The following is a 24,147-nucleotide window of genomic DNA, read 5'->3' on the forward strand; positions in this document are numbered from 1 at the left end:
TTAATGGCACAACATGGCCGCTGAGCTGAGTCAGGCCCGCAGCTGCGCTCTCGAGTCAATATTTTGGCCAGGACTAGGAGCAGAAGGTACTGCGTAACTAGGGGCCAGAAGCTCATGCTGTCCGGATCTCGTTGTACTGGTGTAAGGGTAGTTTACCTCTGCCTCTCTCATTTATAAAACAATGCTGCTTTACGCCTTTCCTACGTTTAATTAAACAGGGTGGTTAAAACTCTTTTTTTTCCCTATTACCAGTACAAATTCAACTGCCAGCACAAAGCCGCAGACTGCTGCCAGTAGTTTTAACACCGTCAGGGCTGAAGAAAGAGAAATACTAATATTTTATTGACTTCAAGTTTAGAGAAAGTGAAATGGGTGGTTATATTATGAGTGTGTTTTGTGCAGCTACTGAGCGGAATCGCCAGTACAAATCCGACGTGGTAGTATAACGTCTGCCTCAATTAAAATGGATTGCATTGAAAAAAACACGTCCCAAACTTAAAGAATCTTGTTGCGAAATGATTGAAAATAATATATATCCTAAATCCAGACAATTTTAATGGGCTACCGTGTATTGATAGTGGTATCAATCCCAGTGTTTTATACAAAAATGCTATGTTAACGTGACTGATGGTGCAGGCTATAACTTGAAAACGGACTTGGTAGAATGCTATGAACTACAAAATAAACCACACACTAAAACATTAAGATGTTTCTCCTAAAGTAATCACCCGTGTCCTTATATTGAATGTATGGTATCCATTTGGCGCTTTAGGAGTTAAAATAGGAACTGACGCATGCGTAGAAGACTACAGAAAGACATGTTTTTGACTAGGGCCAGGCCACGTGGATTGCAGAGTTAAATCAATTTTGTGCAGCAGCAGAAAGGAACAGTCAAGGATCGCGGAAGCAGAAAGGTACCGTGTTGCATTTTATTAATTAAAAAATATATTTATATATAATGAGATAATCGATTTCCATACAACTCGAATTTTGTTTTAAACTTGCTATGCATGGATGCATGCATCCATTGCTTAAGAGACGACTTTTTTTTACGCTAAACTTTTTAACTACACGTGATTCGCATTAGTAGGGTTTCTTTCATACAGAAGCTCACTTTGTATGTTACTAACTTAGACAAAATGATCACCGTTGCATCTAAAGTACTATGCACCATCTCTATCTAACTTAACTAAGCATGCCTGTCCTATTTTAGTAGTAGTGGCATTATGTACTTAGGAGTCTTCAATATTAATTTTCAGGCTGTACTGCTTTCCTATGCACGAGAAAAGCAGCCACCCCAGCTAGGTCTGTACAGAGTTTGTTGAGTGTATCCAGAGCATGTCACTAGCTATAAAACGTGTCAAATACTTAGTATTTACTGTATTTATTTGTGTGTAATCTGGTTTGTACAAAAACCAGGACCGTTCTTATGCCTCTGTGGACCGGAATTAAGAGCCCATAGTGGTGTCTGACTGGATCAGACAGATCCAGAATAGAGTTTAGACCAGTGCTGCCCAAACCCGGTCCTGTAGAGCCCCTATCCAGCAGGTTTTATAGGTAACCTTTAATCATTAATTTCTTAACACCTGGACCAATTTCATCGTGATCAATTAAGCAGGTGATTTGCTAAATTAAGTAATTGAGAGATAATTTAGAGATCATTTGTACAAAAAATGAACTGCCCTTTTCAGCCCTCAATGGCCTGGATTACATGCTGGGAAAATGTCATGACTTATCTGTCTACTGTCATGACTTATTTAAGGTGGTACAGCTGAATTATAATTTTATATAGTTTTGGTTTGTTTAATTTAACAATTCCTGCGTTGAAACTTCATGTTGTATTTGATTTTTGTATAATGTATTACATTTGTATTCAAACTAAACATAAACCAAAACTAATTAAAATTGTAATCCAGACCGTACCACCTTAAATAAGTCATGACAGTAAACAAGTAAGTCGTGACATTTTCCCAGGATGTAAACTGGCCCAATGACCAGAGTTCCCTTAATTGAACAAATGATTTGCTTAATTGATCAATAACTTCCATGTGTTCTCAGTCTTTAGAAATTAGCGATTTAGGGTGACCTACAAAACTTACTGGATAGGGGCTCTCCAGGACCGTGTTTGGGCAGCACTGGTTTAGACTGTGCCTTACAGGAAAGGTTTTACTTAGGGGTGCAGTTTAGATCCTGTGGATACCCAATTATGGAAAAACTTTAACAAACTATTTTCCACCATGGATCAATCTGGCTGTCGAAATAGCCATGTGTCCCTTGCTCTGACCTATTAGTCATGAAGCAAGCACAAAGAACAGTTTGAACAGTATTCAACAAGCAGGAAGCTTCTCAATCATTTAACGGCACCCTCTTTTGTTCCTGCCACTGCAAGCTCTTTCTTGCTGGTTCTGTCCCGTGCACACTGTTTTATTTGCTTTGCTTCAAGAGGAGGGTCCTCCTTAAGACTTGTCTCTCTGATTCCAGGTCTGAAGAAAGATGGTGGTCCTGCACTTTTACCGGAGAGAGGATGAGAAGGGGAGTGGCCTGCAGCGAGCGCTACAGAGCTGCCCCAAAATTACCATCCGGACGGAGAGCTGCTTCAACGTGGAGTGGAGCGGTGAGCAAGGGGAGGGACTGGGAGAGGGAGGAGAGAATGAGTGGTGAGGTAGGGAGTGGGAGAGATGTACTCAAGTTTTAATGATGTCGTTCATCTTTATTTTCATTTTCTGGTCTTCTTAGAAATGACCTTTAAGACATACCGCTGGGGATTAGGTTAGTCTTCCAATACCTGTGCATGACATGTTCATATAGAGCTGTATGGGCAGCTGAAGACCTTTGGACTATCATGTGTGAAGAGTGTTCAGGATAGCTTGGATAGCGCCCTCTTCAGTAAGGGGAGGGAGAGTGAATGAGCTTGAATGTCAGCTGACTGGAGTCCCGTCAGGTTGACAGTCAGTCTGTTCTTGTCTCGTGTTGGTCATTAACTCCAAGGGTACGGCTTCCCTTCTGGTAGCTGAACTCTTAAGTTCATCTCGTTTAAATTTGTTGTAATTGAATCCCAAAATAGTTTTTTTTTTAACAAAGAGATTACTTGTGCCACTGCATTCCAGCATGCTGAAAAGATGCAATTAAAACAGATTTGATTTGGTTTGTAATCTGCTTTCAAACCACGTCTTCAGCCTTGATGTTGAATTGATTAACCATCCTCAGCTGTACGGAAGTGATTATGGCAGGGCTTGAATTGAAAGTCGTGCTAGCCCTGCACCCAGTCCAGAGTTTTCAGAACCTCAGTCAAGAATATTATTGAAATGATTAGGAGTCATGATAGTTCCTCTCTTAAGCCCTGGTCACACTAGCAGTCTTTGTTGACGGCCTCAAGAGGAAGACTTGTGTAGTTGTGTGTGACCACCCTGATCTACATGCTGTCGACAAGCCACCAGCGCGTTTCCCAGTTTACGACACTGTTCTGTTATGCTGCCGATTGGACAGCAATAGACGCAATAGTAGCCAATCATATTTGATAGTTAACCCCTTGTTGACAGGAGGCTTGTCTCTCGTGTGTCTATAGTATTTACTAGGGAACACGCAGGCAACAAAAGTCTCTGTCTTGTTGACCAGGCCTTTATAGCTGCACAAACAACTCCTGTAAGTTAACCTAGAGGCTCAGGTGTGACTTATTCATGCTGTGATAATAAGTGCAGTCAGTTAATTTAGAGCAGATTTACCAGGATCGGTTATATAGCTATACAAGAGGAGTTCTGCAACCCAGGATTGGATTAAATGCACATTACAGCCTAGCCGCACTTGTAGCACTTGGTAAAGGCACTTGCTTTTAAGCAGGTGTGGTGTGTAAAAGCTGTGTGTGTGTGTATCTGTGCTGCATGTCATTGTTAGCCCTCTGGAAGCAGTGTGAGACGGAGCTCCTCTTCTTACTCCCCCAGGTACCTCTGCCCCAAGCCCTGAGGAGAGAGAGGCCCTGCTCTGGCTCTTCAGCTCCCCCTTCGAACCTGAGCTTGTGAGAGAGAAGCCCTTCCTGACCCCTGCAGAGGGAGAGAGGCTAGTGGAGATTGGCCCCAGGTGAGAAATGAGTTAATGAATAAAGCAAATACTATATTCACCAAGCTCAATGTACAGTAATAGAAATTTCAAGGTTTATTATCGTGTCTTAAGCAGCTGAAGAAGACCTTAAATGTAAATAATTCTGCACTGAATGTGGATGTTCTTTCTGTTTCCAGGCTGAATTTCTCCACAGCCTGGTCGACCAACGCTGTGTCCATCTGTCAGAGTGTGGGGCTGAGAGCTGTGAGCCGGATAGAGCGCTCCCGCAGACACCTCATCCAGGTACAAGAGCATTACAGAACAGTGTGAGCAGTCTGATCAGGGTACAAGAGCATTACAGAACATTGTGAGCAGTCTGATCAGGGTACAAGAGCATTACAGAGCATTGTGAGCAGTCTGATCAGGGTACGAGAGCATTAGAGAACAGTGTGAGCAGTCTGATCAGGGTACGAGAGCATTACAGAACATTGTGAGCAGTCTGATCAGGGTACGAGAGCATTACAGAACATTGTGAGCAGTCTGATCAGGGTACGAGAGCATTACAGAACAGTGTGAGCAGTCTGATCAGGGTACGAGAGCATTACAGAACATTGTGAGCAGTCTGATCAGGGTACGAGAGCATTACAGAGCAGTGTGAGCAATCTGATCAGGGTACGAGAACATTACAGAACATTGTGAGCAGTCTGATCAGGGTACGAGAGCATTACAGAACAGTGTGAGCAGTCTGATCAGGGTACGAGAGCATTACAGAACAGTGTGAGCAGTCTGATCAGGGTACAAGAGCATTACAGAACAGTGTGAGCAGTCTGATCAGGATATGAGAGCATTACAGAACAGTGTGAGCAGTCTGATCAGGATATGAGAGCATTACAGAGCACTATAACTGATCAGAATACAGCAATTAGGGTATGAGATCAATCACTGATACGGGTACTTTATCAATATAGAGCTGGTGTAATCAGTCACTGATTGTGGCACAAGGCAAATGCAGACTAGTTACTTAATTTTGCAGCAGAATGTGTGATGGAGTGTTTAAAAGTGTGGCTGATTTGATAAGCAAGGACTGTACTTTCTGATGGGACTGAACCATGTGTTGATGCAGTGTGTATCTGTGTACTGTCCTCAGCCCAGGGATGGCCAGAAGGAGAAGCTGCTGGACGGAGAGGTGGACAGTCTGACCAGCATCCTCTTCGACAAGATGACCGAATGCATCTACTCCCGACCAATAGAATCGTTCGCTGTGGAGACCCGCCCACAGAAGGTCTTCCAGGTGGACATCCTGGGGGAGGGGCGGGCTGCGCTGGAGAAAGCCAATCAGGACCTGGGTAAGGACTGTGGGATCGGCCAGCCAGCCAATCAGGGAGCAAAGGAATTCAGGTTTGGCTCGTCCAGCTCTATAACATGAGCATTCTTGTTTCAGGGCTGGCGTTTGACTCCTGGGACCTGGATTATTACACCGCGCTGTTCCAGAGAGTGCAGCGCAACCCCACCAGTGTGGAATGCTTCGACCTGGCGCAGTCCAACAGGTAATCAATGGGAACAGAAGCTCGTGCAGTTAGTGACCTGCTAGTCTGTTTATCTAGTGTGTGGAGTGCACATATCTGCCGGGGTAGAGTCTGAATTGTGACACACTCCTGAAGTCCAGGGGAGCCCTGCTGAGGCTCCGTGTTTGCTCAGTGATTTCGTGAGGGGCACATTTCAGCCCTGCTTGCTTTGGGATTACTACAACCTTTAGACCCCCATCTTTGAACCCAGGGACCTGATTTCATCACAAACATTTAGGCAAGAGATTTAACTCATTCCAGACCAGGGGCTCCAGTTCTGCTCTGTCATTTTTGTATTTGTTCTGTTCCTCTTTTGTAAATGTCTTTTTATATGATATTATTTGTGTATTTTTTAAAAAGAACTTGTTGTATGTTGCAAGCCTACACTTTTTCCATCATACTGTAAATAACTAATATCCCATCCGCAGTGAGCACAGCCGCCATTGGTTCTTCAGGGGTCGAATGAAGGTCGACGGAGTGGAGAAGGAGGAGACTCTGTTCAGCCTCATCATGGGGACACAGCAGCATAGCAACAAGAACAACGTCATCAAGTTCTGCGACAACAGCAGGTAACCAGGGAGAGAGGAGGGACTGGGAAGAACTGGGGGAGAGGGTAAGGACTGGAAGGAGAGAGGAGGGACTGGGAAGAACTGGGAGAGAGCGTAAGGACTGGAAGGAGAGAGGAAGGACTGGGAAGCATGGAGAGCAGAACTGGGGGAGAGGGTAAGGACTGGAAGGAGAGAGGAGGGACTGGAAGGAGGGAGGTGGGACTGGGAAGAACTGGGAGAGAGCGTAAGGACTGGAAGGAGAGGAGGGACTGGGAAGCATGGAGAGCAGAACTGGGAGAGAGGGTAAGGACTGGAAGGAGAGGAGGGACAGGGAAGAACTGGGAGAGAGGGTAAGGACTGGAAGGAGAGAGGAGGGACTGGGAAGAACTGGGAGAGAGGGTAAGGACTGGAAGGAGAGAGGAGGGACAGGGAAGCATGGAGGGAGGGACACAGAGAGAGACTGGGAGGGAGGCAAGCAGTGTGGTGCTCTTGAATAGAACTTGGGATCTTAATGAGGCTGGTCCGGGTTCAGGCTGAAGGAGGGAAGGAGGCTGGCTGATAGCTGAAGAGGAAGGTGTAGGAGCTGTTTGTTTTTGTTTCTCAGCCCTGTTTGTTTTTGTGTGTTTAAGTGGGATCGAGGGCAGGGAGGTGGAGAGCTTGTTCCCCACAGACCCGACCCAGGCCAGTGCGTACCAGAGACTCCCCTCCAAGAGACACGTCATCTTCACGGCCGAGACACACAACTTCCCTACAGGTCAGGAGCTCGCTTCCACTCGCTTCTTAAACTCAAATGAAATAAAAGGCTTAACTGCCTCTGCCCATCTGTCTGGTTCTAAACTCTCCTCCCTTCTCAGGAGTCGCTCCATTCAGCGGTGCCACTACAGGAACTGGGGGTCGAATTCGGGATGTCCAGAGCACAGGGAGGGGCGCGCACGTCATCGCAGGGACCGCGGGATACTGCTTCGGAAACCTGCTCATTCCAGGTGGATAGAAATCCCTCCCGGCTCCAAGTGGAACCCCAGAAATTCAGAACCAGTTAGACTTCCAGACCCCAGTTTCTCAGTTGTCGGTAGAATCTAGATTTCTGGCTCTTGTTCATTGAAATATTTATCTGAAGGTAGTTCTAAAACCCTTGACTGGGTGCATCAGGGGTAGTGTGACTTTCAAGCCCTGTTGGATTAAATCAATCAAAGATCCAGTCAACCAGGAGCCAATCTTCTGTCCGTCTCTCCTGTCATCAGGTCACAACCTTCCGTGGGAGGAGCCTGGGTTTGAGTACCCCCCCAGCTTTGCAAGACCCCTGCAGGTGGCGATCGAGGCCAGCAATGGAGCGTCCGACTATGGGAACAAATTCGGGGAGCCCGTCTTAGCCGGTAACGATTGAACTAAATTGATATTTAAATGAATTGAAATTGACATGATGTAAGCTATGGTGAATGGCACGCTAATATAAAGTCACGTTTAAAGTGTTTTTCTCTCTCTCTCCAGGGTTCGCTCGCTCCTTCGGAATGCGGCTGCCCAATGGCGAGAGGCGGGAGTGGATCAAGCCAATCATGTTCAGCGGGGGCGTCGGCTCCATAGAGGATCAACATGTCACAAAGGAAGGGGCGGAGCTAGGTAGGTGGGTGTGGGGAAGGGAGGAGCCATGGTTGGTTCCACTTTGTTTGAGATGTCAGGAAGTGATGGAATATTCTATCTGTCTCTAATTCAGATTTATATGGCCCTGAAGTCAACAAGTCATATAAGTATTGCCAGGGTTGATGTAGGAAATATGCAAAAGTATTTACTATATATATTTATTTATACTCCTTTCTTCTCAGGCATGGAGGTTGTGAAGATCGGGGGTCCTGTCTACCGAATTGGGGTTGGGGGAGGGGCTGCCTCCTCTATACAGGTACACAGCACACCTCTCTATCTTTCTCACCAGCACACAACTGATTTTGCTCAGTCCCTCCTCTCCTCCCCCCCCCCAGGTGCAGGGTGATAACTCGAGTGATCTGGATTTCGGGGCGGTGCAGCGGGGCGATGCCGAGATGGAGCAGAAGATGAACCGCGCACTGAGAGCCTGCATCGAGAACCGTGCTGGGAACCCGGTGTGCAGCATCCACGACCAGGGCGCCGGGGGGAATGGTAAGTGTGCGGCACAAGACAAGAACTCTGTGAGCCAGGGGGAAGGGTGACAATGTAACACTCTCGCTGTTGTATAGGTAGCATCATTGAGGAACTGTATTAGCCAGGTGTAACTCATGCTGTGGTTTCCTGTTTCCTGCTCTTTAGGTAACGTCCTGAAAGAACTTAGTGAGCCGGCTGGAGCTGTGATCTACGCTAGCAGGTTCAAGGTGAGCATTAACCATATACTGTCTTTTTTTCTATTTAAAAGATGATTTATAGTAAGTTAATATGTACAGTTGACCCTGTCTCTTCTGGATTATGAGTGACATCTCTTTCTCTGCTTTGCTTCATAATCCTTTTGCCCACCCAAAGTGCTCACAAGAGGACTGTTGTACCATAAGAGAGGATTAGCTGTATATATTAAGTTATACAAGAATAATCTCTGTATCTTTCTCTTTTATTCTCAGACACTGGGCATTGTTTCCTGTTATGGCATTAAATAAGGGTGGGGCTAACAGTGTGATAGAAAAGAACAAGACTTCTCAAATATTTCCCCCCCCACCCCTCTCTGTCTCTCAGACAGGGGACCCCACGCTCAGTGTGCTGGAGATCTGGGGTGCAGAGTACCAGGAGAGTAACGCCATGCTGGTGCGCCCCGCCGACACGGCCTTCCTGCGCAGGGTGTGCGAGCGAGAGAAGTGTCCTGTGGACTTCGTGGGGAGCGTCACTGGGGACGGCAAGGTGCGTCTGTCTTGAGGAGTGCGATTTGTGAGCAGCTTTGGTCTCTCTTTCTCTCTGGCTCTCTGTCTGTCATCGGGTAAATGTGTCAGTCTGTGTGTCTATCTTGCTCATTAAGAAACCCCAATTTAGAAATACTAAAAGAATCTTAATAAATTCAAAGAAATCTTGTTCAGTGTCTTCAATGCTTTTAAGAAATACTGTAAGAAAGGTAGTGAACCGTTTTCGACTCGAGGATTTTTATTTTTGTGTGTCTTTTAGTTGAAGGGTATTTTGTTGAATTTATTTAGCATCTTTTAGTATTTCTGATATTGTACTATTGAGTGTTTTAATAGCTGTGTATAAAAATAAACTGTGATTGAGCTGCTGCCGTGCATCCCTGCAGATTCTTCTGGTTGATGATCGTGATGGAGAGAAGGGGAAAGGCTTGGAGGGAGGAGTGGAGCAGCGTGACCGCACCCCTGTGGATCTTCAGCTGGACTGGGTGCTGGGGAAGATGCCTCAGAAGGTAGGAACCAGAGGCCAGCTTCATCACCGTCTCTGGATAGCGTGAGGTGCATAGTCTGTCCCTCCTAGATAGAAACTGAGAATTCAAAGAGGATTAGTCTGTGCTTCTCGGGTTTCAGGAGTTTGTTCTGGAGCGAGGGACGCCTGACCTGCGACCCCTGACTCTACCCGCTGATCTGTCTGTCCGGGACGCGCTGAATCGTGTGCTTCGGTTACCAGCTGTGGCAAGCAAGAGATACCTGACCAACAAGGTGAGGCGAGCGAGCTTGCGCTCTCTCTCTCTCTCTCTCTCTCTCTCTCTCTCTCTCTCTCTCTCTCTCTCTCTCTCTCTCTCTCTCTCTCTCTCTCTCTCTCTCTCTCTCTCTCTCTCTCTCTCTCTCTCTCTCTCTCTCTCTCTCTCTCTCTCTCTCTCTCTCTCTCTCCCTGCATTGCCATTCTTCCACTCCTGCACCAGTATTTCCTTTCCTGTAAATTATACTGAAAATGGAATGCCCTGGGAGGAGAAATCTGTGCAAACTGGTCTCAAGTACCATATGCATGTATTATTATTTTTTTTTTTTCTGTAGTTTATTTTGTGTTGCCAGTTTATCTGAATAGACCCTCAATATCTCTCTCTGTCTCTCTCTCGCTCCCGTTCCCCAGGTGGATCGCTCAGTGACAGGGCTGGTTGCCCAGCAGCAGTGTGTGGGTCCCCTCCACACCCCCCTGGCCGATGTTGCAGTGGTTTCTCTCTCTCCCTTCGGCACGGTGGGGGCAGCAACGGCAGTGGGGGAGCAGCCAATCAAAGGGCTGGTGTCGTCAGCGGCGGGCGCGCGCATGGCAGTGGCAGAGGCGCTCACTAACCTGGTCTTCGCCAGAGTCACCGACCTCAGGGTGAGTGCTGAGCAACTCTGGACTTGCCTGTCTGGAGTTCTGTGCAAAACGTTACTACGAGGCAGTGCAGTGATAACTCTGTCTCCCTCTATCTGTTAGCATGTGAAGTGCAGTGGTAACTCTCTCCTCTCTGTCTCCCTCTGTCTGTCAGGATGTGAAGTGCAGTGGTAACTGGATGTGGGCGGCGAAGCTGCCAGGAGAGGGCGCTGCTCTGCTAGAGGCGTGCTCTGCGATGTGTGATGTCATGGCGCAGCTAGGCGTGGCTGTGGATGGGGGCAAGGATTCTCTGAGCATGGCAGCGCGGGTTCGAGATGAGACTGTCAAGGCTCCAGGTACACGCTGTACTCAATAGGGGATGCTATAGGACCACAAAAGACAGATGCATAAGACTTGATATCCAGGTCCACAACTAGCTAGTTGAGCTATTTTTAAATAAATAAATGTTATAAGAAAACAGTATTAGCAGCACATCCAGTTTAGCCACGACAGGTTTGAGCCACGACAGGTTTTTCTTTTGAGATTGAATTGTAAGTTACCTGTTCAAAAGGTGCACGCTGTGTCTAATAAGGCTCGCACTAACAAAACCCTGGAGTGGCTTAAACGTGTGCCCTGCAGTCATCAGTGTAATCTGTATTCTCTCTTTCTCTTGCACAGGTGCTCTGGTGGTCTCGGTCTATGCTGTCTGTCCGGACATCACAGCCACAGTGACCCCTGACCTGAAGGACCCAGAAGGAAAAGGTGAGGCCAAAGGGCAAGTGTGGGGGGTGGGGTGGGGTTGGGTTGCTGGGGAGTGTGTGTGTTGGGGTTGGGGGGGGAGTGTGGGGTGTGGTTGGGGTTGATGGGAGAGGGGGGTGTGGGTGGGGTGGGTTTGGGTTGCTGGGGAGTGTAAGGGGTGGGGGTGGGGGTGGGGGTGTTGGGGTTGGGGGGTGGGGGGTGGAGTATGGGGTGTGGTTGGCGTTGATGGGAGAGTGGGGTGTGGGTGGGTGTCTCTGACTGATCTCCTCTTCTCTGCTCAGGTGTGCTGCTCTACGTCCCTCTGAGCCCGGGTCGGTACCGGCTTGGTGGGTCAGCGCTGGCTCAGTGCTTCTCTCAGCTTGGGGACAGCACTCCGGACCTCGACCATCCAGACAAGCTGACCGCCTGCTTCCAGACCACGCAGAGCCTGCTGCAAGGTGAGTCACCCCTCACCCTTCACCTCTGACCTACAAAAAAGCTTTTTTTTTTGGTAGGGGGGGTAATCCTGAAAATATTTAAATGTATTTTACCCTGCCTTCCCCCTCTACCCACCCCAAGACTCCCTCCTCAGCTCAGGACATGATGTCAGCGACGGAGGGCTCATCTCCTGTCTGCTCGAGATGGCGTTTGCCGGGAATCGTGGGATAGAGGTGGACCTGCCACTGGACGGGGCTGGAGGTGAGAAGCGATCATACTGCTGGGACAAACCAACACGGCTTGAAGTGTAGACAGTGGCAAACAGGATCATGTTCAGATAGCAGAGTTTATAAAAGAAAACCAAGCCTATCCTGCAAAGGAAAGCAATTCATGAATGACGTCTGAAATAAGCCATTCTGCTGCACAGTGGAGTCTTTCTCTCCTTTCTTTAATAGGTATGGGGTGCCAGGGTTATTTTACTCGCAACATATATATATATATATATATATATATATATATATATATATATATATATTTACTGTAATATGGTACGAATTATACCTGTTTTCCAGCTAATTAAAAATGTAATAGTATTTGAATATGAATAGAAATCATCAGCTCGGTTCTGTGACCCCTGACTCTGTGTCTCGGCTCAGTGTTGGAGGTTCTGTTCTCGGAGGAGCTGGGTTTGGTTCTGGAGGTCCGAGAGTCCGTTGTGGCCCAGGTGTGTGAGCGGTATCGGGACGCTGGGCTGAGCTGCCTGACCGTCGGGAGAACCAGAGGCCTCGGACCCTACTCCATGGTAAGACACTGCTGTACAGGACAGGGGAGCATCGCGGTCCTGTACCCTGAATTACTGAACCCATTGAACCTCCTCCCAAGGCTTAATGAAACCTGGGGGACTCCAGACATCATTTGTATCATTTACTTGTATTTACTTATTTATTTAAAAATCTTCTGTTTTATTCTGTGTTTTTGGTTGCGTTATTGATGAACAAATGACACTACTGAACACCTGTTGGTAAAAAGAGGTCTTCTGAATTGGTTCCCAGTATACTGAAGGAAATCCTGTTCTGTGTGTTCTCTTCATACACAGCGCATTTGTTAGCCTGATCTCCACTGTGATTCAGGGATTACCCCCCTCCCCCCAGTAATGTAGTGACCCCGGAATGATCCTCTTCCAGGTGAAAGTGAGCGTGCGTGGACAGGAAGTGCTCTGTGAGCGGATGACCAGCCTCCGAGGATTGTGGGAGTCAACCAGTTTCCAGCTGGAGAGGCTGCAGGCCAATCCTGTCTGCGTCCAGCAGGAAGAGGAGGGACTAGCCAATCGGACGGGACCGAACTACAAGCTGACCTTTGACCCTGCTGTAATCCCCTCCATCCTCAAGGAGCTGGGTGAGAACAGAGATTCAGAGAGATGAATGAGTGAATAAATAAAGGAATGAATCTGAAGGCAGGTTATTGTTCTTGGCACAACACCTGGGGTTTTCATGTCAGTTTAATACACAGGTATCACAGGAGTGCTCAGCATTGCAGGAGGGAGGGAACGGCGCCACGTGCCAGCAGAACTCCACAGCAGGCATGATTTGGCTTCCTTTGGTCAACAGAGAGGAGGCTTTTAAAGCACCTTAACCCTTGTGCAGACTAAAGTCTGTCATCATACATTTCTATAGGGTCATTGAAGCAACCTTAAAACAGTAGTGTGACCTTTTTTTTAGATATACAAGTCTGCCTTCTGATAGGTCATGCTTTTACATTTGCATCAATCTCAAACCAAGGGGTGTTTGTCTGCACAGCACGTTGTACAACCACAGTACAGCTCTCCCTCTGCGTACCACGATCTGTGTCATACATCAAAATACATGGGATATTAAAAACAGTGAATTAGTGAAGAGCCTTTTATACAGTAAAATGCAGGATGTGTACAATTTATGGTCCGCACAGCTGCCTAATAGTGAATTTACCAAATGAATGAATTATCGAATGGTGAAACATTGAGGTAGCGCTGTGTTGCCAAAGCCAGTTCATTGAATACACAAAATGCACAGAGGTTATCCTCGTACTAACTGCCTCTCCTTTTCTCTGCCTCTCCCTCTTACTCGCTCCCGTTCTCAGGTGAGATGCGTCCGCGAGTGGCGGTGGTGCGTGAGGAGGGCAGTAACGGAGACCGTGAGATGGCTGCCTCACTGCTCATGGCCGGGTTTGAGGTACGCTTGCCCTCCAACAGCATTCGACATGGGGGTCGGCTTTGAGAATTCTCTGTGCTGTCCTAGCCCAGTTAACACACTGCATAGATCTGACTTGAAACCAGGAAGACTGTAAATCGCTCAGTGGTGTCTCAAACTCTCATATGGTGAATCTCTGTTCCATGATTTTTGTATGTGAGTGTAAATATCACCTGTACCTCCCTTTCAGGTTTGGGACGTGACAATGCAGGACCTCTGTTCCGGCACAGTGACCCTTGACCCCTTCCGGGGGGTGGTGTTTGTGGGCGGCTTCAGCTATGCGGACGTCCTGGGGTCAGCGAAAGGTCAGTCCTCAGTGTGGTGTCCCGTGTGCAACAGAGCATGTGAGCGGAAGGCTCAGGTGGGGTGCTATTACTGGTAACGCAAAAAATGACTTGCAGAACTGTGGCAGGGAAAAGGTCCTACAAAAAGGCGGCTTTTGCTTCTACTTTGATATTATAAGTTCAGTGCAGAAATGTAATAATGATGTCATGAGACACTTATTGAAGATTGTGTTTATGTATCCTTTATCTAATCTGACCCTTCACCTCTCCTCTCTCTCCAGGCTGGGCCGCTACTGTCACCTTTAACCCCCGTGCCCGCGCCCAGTTTGCGGCGTTCCGTTCGCGGGAGGACACATTCAGTCTGGGCGTGTGTAACGGCTGCCAGTTGATGGCGCTGCTGGGCTGGGTGGGGTCCGAGAGTGAGGACAGAGACCCCAAAGGTACTTACTGGGGGTGTGGGGGGAGTTGAATAGCAAGGCTAGGAATCCTGCTGTAAAGATGAACAGGTGTATTTATCTGTTAAGATAACATTATGCTCGTGACACTTTGTTAAAACCTATTTCAAATAATTATTTATTTTAAATATCTAGATGTTTTATCGCACAGTCGGTTCATGAGGAGTTCTATAAAGATCAATCTTTTTTTGTTTTGTACTTGGTCTGATTGTGTAACAGTTTGCTCTCTCTCTCTCTCCCCTCCAGAGGGATCGCTGATGCAGGGCGTGCTGCTCACTCACAACCAGTCGGGTCGTTTTGAGTCTCGCTTCGTGAGTGTAGCGCTGCTGCCCTCCCCGGCTCTGATGCTGCGTGGCATGGAGGGATCCACGCTGGGCGTCTGGGTGGCACACGGAGAGGGTGAGTGTGACCAAACAACCCCTTTTCCTCTTGCTCTCTCTCCCTCACCCTCCTCACTCTCTCCCTCTTCCCCCTGCAGGCTACATGCAGTTCCGCTCCCTGGCTCTCCTGGACCAGCTGGACTCCCAGGCTCTGGCTCCTCTGCGCTACGTGGATGATTCGGGGTCCCCCACCGAGCACTACCCACAAAACCCCAACGGTTCTCCACGTGGCATCGCCGGGCTGTGCTCCGCGGATGGGCGCCACCTGGCCATGATGCCTCACCCCGAGCGGGCCGTGTTGGGCTGGCAGTGGCCCTGGGCCCCCGTGGAGATGAGAGACGCCCTCGTCCACTCACCCTGGCTCACCATGTTCAGGAACGCAGCCGCATGGTGCCTGAGCAGTCAGTGAGGAGAGAGGAGAGGGAAGAGAGGAGAGAGGTGTGATGAGACTCAAGCGGACCATTCCACCATTGCACCAATCAGAGACAATGAGACATTCCATCAGACAGACAGAAATTAAATTAAGACGCTGTGCTCTATCCACAAAGCTGCCATCGCCACACTGCCAAAGCTTCATATCTCAGACACCATATGAGACTGTGACTTCATATTTATCATGACATTGACTTCCGACCTAACGTGACTGCCATTGTGAGGGCACATAACTTTTTAGTGTTATGTTGGGGGGGGGGGGGGGGCATTCAATCAGATATGATATTTCATTACCATTCCATCTGCAGTGAATTCCATTACTGGAGTTAGCTTGTAAAATTAACTGTTTCACTGCCACTGCCAGGAACTCTAGGCATGTGTAACTTCACTTCAAAAGAACATTGAGACTAGAATTTAAAATAAAGTATTTCAAGAGTCAACAATAAAGTGTTGTTTAATATGTCTATCTATCTATCTATCTATCTATCTCTATAGCTCTCTTTTAGGACCCCCAACCCGAAATCCGCAGATACTGAGGTACTGTAGCATTAATTAGAACACCGACGCGCACTGTGACGTTGCTGCTCACTGCTTGTGTTTTCGAATGATCTTGAGATCGGGTTCGAGTTAAGTGAATTTTCTGACCCCAACACCCCCACCCCCACCCCTCATGTTTTTAAAGACAGGTTCTAATTGTTCCACCATGGGCAGCCAGAACAACTGTTTTATATGCGACAGCAAAACATACTGGAAGCAGATCTTACTATTCCTCCGCATCTTCATTTTCTGCAGCAAAAACTGGTCGAAAATAATATTCCTCAGATACTGACCACAGAGCGACTACTGCCTTGGCTGTCACCTGTTAAATCTGTCTTGGTGATAAACGGTAACACTTTATAATAAGGGCCGCAAATTGGAAACGAATGCGGGAATAACACCTGAATATCTTCTGCACTTCCTCTGAGTTTTAAAGTAATTCAGCCCTGGTAATTCATGTGGATTTAATGCCCCAGATTCATTCCATGTTCCTTTGTAACGAATAGTATTGATCACATGTATGTATGTATTCATGCACGAATGAACACTTCTCACAATCCCCTGGTGGGCGAGTCAGTAAGGTCTTGTTGCGGTTTCTTCTTATTGCAAGTACACATTCTACTGCCCGGATCAAAAGATCGTTAAAATGATTAAACGAGGAGGACTTCAAGGTTTCGAATTTCTGTCTCCGAAAAACAACTTCACTTTCTATTTCTCCGGAAACACAACGTCAGTTTCTATTTCCCCACTTTAGTTTCGATTCCAGAAGTTTCCCAATGATATAAAACCATTGTCGGATAAAGCGTCTCGCCACAGGAAGAGAGCAGTGTGACCTACTCTTCATTTGGGACCAGTGAGTAAAACTTAATTTAATATTATTGATTAAAACATAGGCACACGTACGACGATGTGGGGTATTTGTTGCCCATTTCGCTCCACGCAGGGGTATCAGTACATTATGAAACAGCTTGCTAATTGGGTGTATTTTATATTCCGAGAAAAATTAACATTTTAACATTTTCATTGTTGTGATCTATTTGAGAATGCTTTGTTTACAAAAAACATAAATGTGCTGAATGCTCCAACGGACGACCCGTTTAGGAATTCTCATTTGGTTCTGGGGTGAAGAGTTGTGTGTGTATATCATGTTATATATAGGCTAATATGCGTGTGTGTGTGTCTTTTGCAAAAGAAAGCGCGTTATTTTAAACCTGAAAGGGCTGACGATGCTGAAGGTGGCTTTTTATTCGGCCAGCTTCTTATTCGCATTCCAGCTTTTTATACGCGTACCGCAAATGTAACACTAATTGAATAAGTAACTGGGGTATTTCAGGGGTTAAATCGCCACTTACTTCAAAGTTGATTCTCACAAAGGGGGAACCCCTCTATTTCACCCATGGGTATTTATCCCAGCCCAAAACGGATTTTAATGCACTACGCTACTGCTTAAAGTTTCCAACTTTCCAAAGCCTAAATCCGGGAGACATAATTTGCAAAGACTAGGACACGCATGAGCGGCGCGGCTCCGCTTGCGGGGCGGCGCGCGGCCATACCGCTTTGCTTGGTGGACACACATCAACGGTTGTGAAGCGGCGATAAAAAAAAAAAAAACAGCGGCTCATTGAGAAAAAAGGTCACTTTTCAAACATCACAATATTCTTATCAAGGGCACTTTTGGGGCATAAGTGTAACGGGGTCAGTAATGCCCCTTTTATGTTTCACATATTTATTTGTCACTTGTATGTTTTGTTTTTATAACTTTACATTTACATTTGATGAGTGCATGTTTTATTTATTATTGATTTAATACTTGTAATTGATTTATCACTTTTTAGTTTCTTCTCCATAAATAACACGTCTCTTGCAAACTGGATGGCCATCCTGGGGGTTTATGTCTATGTGTCCGTCTCCGGCTTTGTTTGTGCAGGAGTGGGAACACATGCAGTGTGAATCAGAACCTGGGATGCGCGCTCTGTGCCATGTTTGCCCGCAGTTTTTGTATCAAAATCCGTTTTGGGTCGGGATAAATACACATGGGTGACATAGAGGGGTTCCCCCTCTGTGAGAATCAACTTTGAAATCAGTGGCCCAAAGCTATTTAACCCCCCGAAATACCCAGGTTACTTATTCAAATTGTGTTACATTTGCGTGATGCGAATAAGAAGCTGGCGAATAAGAAGTCAACTTCAGCATCGTAAAATGTTGTCATTTATTTATTATCAGAGATTTTGAACGCCAGATAACACAATGCCTTTTGCAACAAGGCGTTCCAGTTTAAGATAGGTTTCAAGTGTTCACAATACCAACATAGTACAGCAGGGTGGGACCTTGGTTCTTCTTTGTACAGTGCACCACAGAATAGTTTTTGCAATGGCAACTGTCAAGACTGGTCTAACATTCACTGCACCAGTGTTGGAAGTCACGATTGAAGTATTTATCCCATCCAGTCATTCCACGTGTATTCATCTGTCCCAATGCTTGGTGGATGATTTTGTACATGCCAATTTTGGGGATACAAAATCTTGAGATTAGCCCAGTTGTTTTATCACAGGGATACAGTTATTATTTCTTTGATGTCACTGATTTCACTGCTCTGATATTTTTTGGGTTTTACGTTTCAGAATGTCTACAATAGCGCCCAGACTCAGCAAGCAGAAAGAAAAGCTTCTGCTAGAGCTGTTTCAAGACAATGTGGAGTTCTGCTTGCTTTACAAAGGAAGCTTTCATGGTTTCCGTGAATCTGAATTGAAATCCAGATGTGCCAAGCAAGGGCGCACTGTGATCGTGGGGTACTTGGAGTCGGGTTTAATCGTTGGGGGTTACACAAGTCAAAGTTTTATATCTCAAAGCAAAGCTATAAAGGATAAAGAGGCTTTTATTTTCACAATCGATGAAACAAAGTCAAGCTGCTTTCCAGTCAAGAAGCCTGAAAATGCTGTGAATTTTTCCACTGGATTTAATTTTGGGGGTGCTTTCTTCTTTGGTAATCCTAAAAATTTCAACATGAACTATATTGCTATATCCTCTAATGAGAACTACGAATCAGCATTACCAGAAGGTCAACATTCTCTCCAGGATGTAGAGGTTTATCGTGTTCAAGGTATATGCACGGTTTGTAACAGGATTGCAAAGTTATTATAAACAATGAAAACTGCAATGTATGTATGTGTGTGGTATGCATATAGAATTATTATTATTATTTATTTCTTAGCAGACGCCCTTATCCAGGGCGACATACAATTGTTACCACATATCACATTATTTTTTTACATACAATTACCCATTTATACAGTTGGGTTTTTACTGGAGCAATCTAGGTAAAGTACCTTGCTCAAGGGTTCAGCAGCAGTGTCCCCAACCTGGGATTGAACCCACGACCTTCTGGTTAAGAGTCCAGAGCCCTAACCACACTGCTGCCCTAGAATGTACAGTATGTATGTACAGTAGTGTACACATTTATTAAACTGAAGATTTGTCATTTATATCCTTTATATACCTACCTGCAGGAAAAGCTCAGGGTTCGAGAATTTCAATTTTTGGTCAGTAATCGGTGATATAGAAATAATAGGCACCAGTGTGTAAAAATGTTAGACCACTTTGTGCTTTAATTAGACATCTTAAACAACTTCTAAAAAGTCTCATGCATTTTACTGTTTGTGGCTATGTGTTCATTTTCTCTTACTATTTTAAATGAATTGCATGTGTGCTCTGTTGAAGTCATCAATTATTATACAATCACTAATTTCCCTATTTTGACAATTTTCTGAGATTTTCAGTGGTTTGATTTTATTTACACAACAAATCAAAACAACAGAAGCAATGGGGTGCTCTAATAAATGTGCACAATACTGTATGTACGTATGTAATTTGCTAAATAAGAGAAGCAGACCATTTTGCATATTGCTTTTGGTGTTCCCTCAACAAATACCCTTGATGTGGAGGTAGACCTAGAATCTTGTTGTCTATCATCTGATGTTGCTACATGGCAAGATCTGTTGCTCTGCAGTGAATGTTTTGTGAGTGTCAGAGTGACTTTATAATCTCCCATATACTGTACAAACCGCTGGGTTCAGAGTAATGCCTCTCAGAATTGTTCAAAAAAAAAAAAAAAAAAGACATGAAAATCAGTATAATTTGTCAATATACAGAATGCTGCGGCAAGAATACTAGCAGTGTGGCGTAGTGGTTAGGGCTCTGGACTCTTGACCAGAGGGTTGTGGGTTCAATCCCTGGTGGGGGGACACTGCTGTTGTACCCTTGGGCAAGGTACTTTACCTAGATTGCTCCAGTAAAAACCCAGCTGTATAAATGGGTAATTGTATGTGAAATAATGTATAATGTGATATCTTGTAACAATTGTAAGTCGCCCTGGATAAGGGCGTCTGCTAAGAAATAAATAATAATAATAATAATAATACAGTCTATTTGCCATATTTCCCCAGTTTTAAGGTCACTACACTGGCTTCCCATAAAGCAGCATGTTGATTTCAAATGCTGTTCCTCTCTTACAAGGCTGCTCGTGGCTCTGGCCCTGCCTTGCTGTGTGAGTTACTTATTCCCTATAAACCGGCTCGTACATTAAGATCAGCAAATTATGGTCTCTTGGTAACTCCAAGAGCATGTTTAAAAACCTTTAGTTCTGGAGCTCTTTCACTTTGGAACTCTTCTCCAAATTTGATCCGGAATGCTGAGTCGGTCAGTATTTTCTATCTAAGCTCAAAACATATCTCTTTGATTTGGGGTTTCACTAGCGAGCAGTTTATTTCTATAATGTGCCCTGGGATGCTTGCACATGAAGCATGATATATAAATGAAATTGTATGGTATGGTAATATTTGCCAAAGACAAAAAACGTGTCGCAAAAGTGTCCACCCTGTTACGTGTGCATTTCTTTTAGACGTTGGAGATTTGCTGGACTCGCCTTGGAGGGATGTTTCTTGGACAAATAAGTGAGTATTATCTTTCTTGTGTTATTTTAAATTGTAAAGCTTCTCCACTTTCACCTAACTCCAGCAATTACACCATGGATACCACTGTGCTTTATGAACAATGACTTGAGTAATTTAACTTTGCTAAATGTTTCGTACTCTTCAACAACAGCTTATCCCTAACCCTAACATAACTCAAATGGGTTGTGCATTAACTGTTCATCATGTTTTCTGGATCCTACACGACGAGGTTGTTTGAAAAGACGGACATCACCTGGTATAAGCCATCCGTCGACTCTGTTTCCCATGCCCGGGTTCTGCTGGTTGGTCCGGTTGGAGCAGGGAAGTCCAGTTTCATCAGCTCAGTGAATTCTGTATTCTGCAATAAAGTATTCAACCTGGCGATGGTTGGTACTGGGCCAGGAAGCTTCACCAAGAGGGTAGATTTCAATTTTTCTTTGTGTGAATTCAGTTCTAGTACATGCTTGCATTGGTTGTAGATGCAATGTAAGCCTCCTCTACAATGATATATAGTTTGTAGGGGTCAACGAAGGTTAACTAATATTGTGAGCACACTTGGGAACACTGCTCAAGCACAGCTCTAGAGTAAAGAATTGTGGGAGATTGAGTTTCAACTCAACCAAGCCAGGACACAAAGGAACAAAGAATTGATAAACTAGGGTACATCTGACCAATGTATGTTCTGTGTCTGGAACAACATTGTAATTCATACCAAGAAATAGTGTTTAAATATTGATAGGAAGACAGTGTAAGCAGTTCACAAAGTTCAGCTTCCTGAATCCTCTGCTGACAACAGACCATCTCTGTACCTGAGCCATCTCCCAGAACATTCCGATCATTCTCTGATTTCTGTTTGTAAGTTGGTGCTACACTGTTGTGTCTCATGATAAATGTGTGAGCTATATGTGTGGAACTTTTTTAAATATTGCAATCAATAAATAGAAACATAGCATAGCAATTGGTATTGTGCACACTCATTTGCAGACATCAGGTTAGTTTCCTTAACAGTATGTTCCGAATTTCATTATTTCTTTTAATTCACGCTGTTCACAGTTGAAGTCTTACAACATCAGAGCAGAGAGAGGGGGTGATGGGACTGCCCTGGTGTTCTGTGATATGATGGGTCTGGGTGAGACGAAGAGCTCTGGAGTGAAAGTGAAAGACATAATGAGTGTCCTCAAAGGACATGTGCAGGATGGATACCAGGTACAGTAGGATGTAGCGTGAAAGTGGAGAAAAAAATCCATATGCATGAAACGATCTGAGGCAATTTCAGTGGGACATTCAATAGTGAGTTCTGTTGTTCAAAGATCATTGCTTTGTAAAATGCTCAGAGATGAGTTAAGGGCTGAAGCAGTTTTATTTTTTAAAGCAACTTTTCTTAAACTAAGTCATTCCTTACCCATACCAATGTTGAATCTGGCTCATTTTAATACTGTTGCAAATGCTTTATTCTGCTCAGAAAATGTGTTTTTGCATTGCTTCATAATACATGTTTTAAGTGGCCCATTAGAGAATGCAGTGCATAGGATATTTGACAGTTGTTATGAAGTGAGTGTTACAATGTTCTCATAATCATTCTGTAATCCAGCGTATCTTGTTTTTATATTCCAGTTCATTCCATCACAGGCCATTGAGCCTGGCGCCACAAAATACATTCAAAAGCCAGCGCTGAAAGATAAAATCCACTGCGTTGCGTTTGTTTTGGACGCGTGCAAGCTGGACATTTACCATAAACATGTTGAAGAAACCTTCCAGGAACTCCGATCAGAGATCAGCGATGTAGGTAAGTAGAAATACTGTACTTACTAGCTTTTAAGTTGAAGTTTCATAAAACAAGGACTAAGAGTTGTTGCCCTACACTAGGTGTTGACTGTGAAGGGGTGGGGCTCTATGGGTCATATTCACAAAGATATTACCCTCATGCTAAGATTATACCAATGATAGAAAGCTTCAGAGGGTCATTTTAGAGCTCCTTAACATTAGCACTTTGTTTTCCTCAGATGATGTCAGTGGCCCAGTCGTTCATTGACATCATCAACTGGAATTCATTCGCAGGCAGGGCAGTGGGATGGGCCGGAGCTTCTAAATTCATTCCTGGTTTGTGTTTTGTATGGAAGGCGTTCACCAGGTTGCGTTGCTGACCCACATTGATGAAGTCTGCCATGCAGTCGGAGAAGATGTTAAATATGTGTACAGAAGCAGGTTCATCCAGCAGCAGGTAAAGCCTCCTTTTTACATTGAAAAAAAGAAAGCTGTTTTATTAAATTAAAACACTGATACTAGTAAAATACGTGATCAGTGTCTACTAAATTTATTAGACAGAATACAAAAATGTTTTATTAAAACACTTGATCCATACTTCACACACAGGGACAATGTGGTTTACAGACCGTACCAATATAGTGATGTTACTTTCGAATCACAACTTTCAATAAATACTGTAGCGATCTCGGTTAACCCTTGGCAGGCACATCACATAGGGTGAGGCAATCCACACACAGACGGAGGACGGGCGTGAACCCGGGACCTCTCGCACTAAAGCATAGCGCCGATACCGCTGTACAAAAGAGCTGAACTATTTAAATTTAAGTCTTTTATGGTTTATTACATTCCTGATCTGTTTTAGGTAAAACTATTTTAAAAAACAGAGTTCAACATTAAGTGACAGAGACAACAGGGCAGAATTACCAGTGCAAAATAACACAGCTGATGTTTCAGAAAGAAGTAAATGTAGTTAAATATAACTTTTGGGGCTCATACACTAAGTTTCCCCCCCCACCCCACCAGTCCCAACATGCTTAATAAACCTTTTGTTATTGTTGTTGTTGTTTACAGATTCAAAAGGCTGCGAAACTTCTTGGCATGTCAGTTTCTTGCATTGTCCCCGTGAAGAATTATTCTTCTGAGCTGGAGCTGAATGACAACACTGACATGCTGATACTGAGTGCAGTAAATCTAATGCTGCTACACGCAGACGCTTTTTTGGATGAACATAAACTTATCTAAGAGCATAAGTGTGTGTAAAAAAGTACCATGCCAATAGAAGACATGTTTTTAAAAAAACAAACTGAAAATGTTTTTGTTAGCAGCTGAGCACAGCCGTTTGAGTAGTTTATAATTGTGTGTGCAAAAACATGCGTCATACAGCTTTAAAAAAATGATATCAATTGTACTTGCAATCAATAGTGAAAATGACATGGTGCAATCCTGGTATATAGAACAATAGGAGATTCATTGCTTGCTAAACTGCAACAGTATCATGAATATTATCCACTGTACGCTTACTGTAACACTGTATGTTATTAACATTTTCATATTAAAATAAAAGATGTTCAATACACTTAAAGGTTAA

General features: G+C 44.8%; 2 protein-coding genes across 4 annotated transcripts; both read left to right on the forward strand.

The window, feature by feature from the left end:
• Positions 1-6: 6 nt before the first annotated feature.
• pfas (phosphoribosylformylglycinamidine synthase) lies at positions 7-15,780 on the forward strand. Of its 3 annotated transcripts, none has more exons than XM_034029240.3 (29): positions 7-86; positions 2,482-2,614; positions 3,939-4,074; positions 4,233-4,338; positions 5,183-5,381; positions 5,477-5,582; positions 6,029-6,169; positions 6,778-6,902; positions 7,003-7,131; positions 7,390-7,521; positions 7,637-7,765; positions 7,969-8,042; positions 8,122-8,278; positions 8,426-8,487; positions 8,840-9,001; positions 9,384-9,506; positions 9,625-9,756; positions 10,148-10,378; positions 10,530-10,710; positions 11,033-11,116; positions 11,395-11,550; positions 11,672-11,791; positions 12,187-12,332; positions 12,715-12,925; positions 13,646-13,737; positions 13,946-14,060; positions 14,321-14,479; positions 14,741-14,893; positions 14,973-15,780. In XM_034029240.3, exons 2-29 carry the CDS (start codon positions 2,494-2,496, stop codon positions 15,281-15,283), a joined length of 3,993 nt encoding a protein of 1,330 aa, XP_033885131.2. In that variant the 5' UTR covers positions 7-86; positions 2,482-2,493; the 3' UTR covers positions 15,284-15,780. The 3 variants fall into 3 exon arrangements, with proteins under 3 accessions (XP_033885131.2, XP_058891096.1, XP_033885130.2); XM_059035113.1 differs by lacking the exon at positions 7-86 and adding an exon at positions 118-141; XM_034029239.3 differs by lacking the exon at positions 7-86 and adding an exon at positions 148-914.
• A 639-nt stretch (positions 15,781-16,419) lies between these two features.
• On the forward strand, positions 16,420-24,147 carry LOC117417230 (interferon-induced protein 44-like). The gene is made up of 8 exons (XM_034029214.3): positions 16,420-16,696; positions 18,465-18,943; positions 20,741-20,792; positions 21,022-21,211; positions 21,846-21,998; positions 22,407-22,578; positions 22,913-23,013; positions 23,631-24,147. Exons 2-8 carry the CDS (start codon positions 18,466-18,468, stop codon positions 23,799-23,801), a joined length of 1,317 nt encoding a protein of 438 aa, XP_033885105.3. The 5' UTR covers positions 16,420-16,696; position 18,465; the 3' UTR covers positions 23,802-24,147.

This window comes from Acipenser ruthenus, chromosome 12 (genome assembly GCF_902713425.1).
Source record: "Acipenser ruthenus chromosome 12, fAciRut3.2 maternal haplotype, whole genome shotgun sequence".
NCBI classification, from domain to species: Eukaryota; Metazoa; Chordata; class Actinopteri; order Acipenseriformes; family Acipenseridae; genus Acipenser; species Acipenser ruthenus.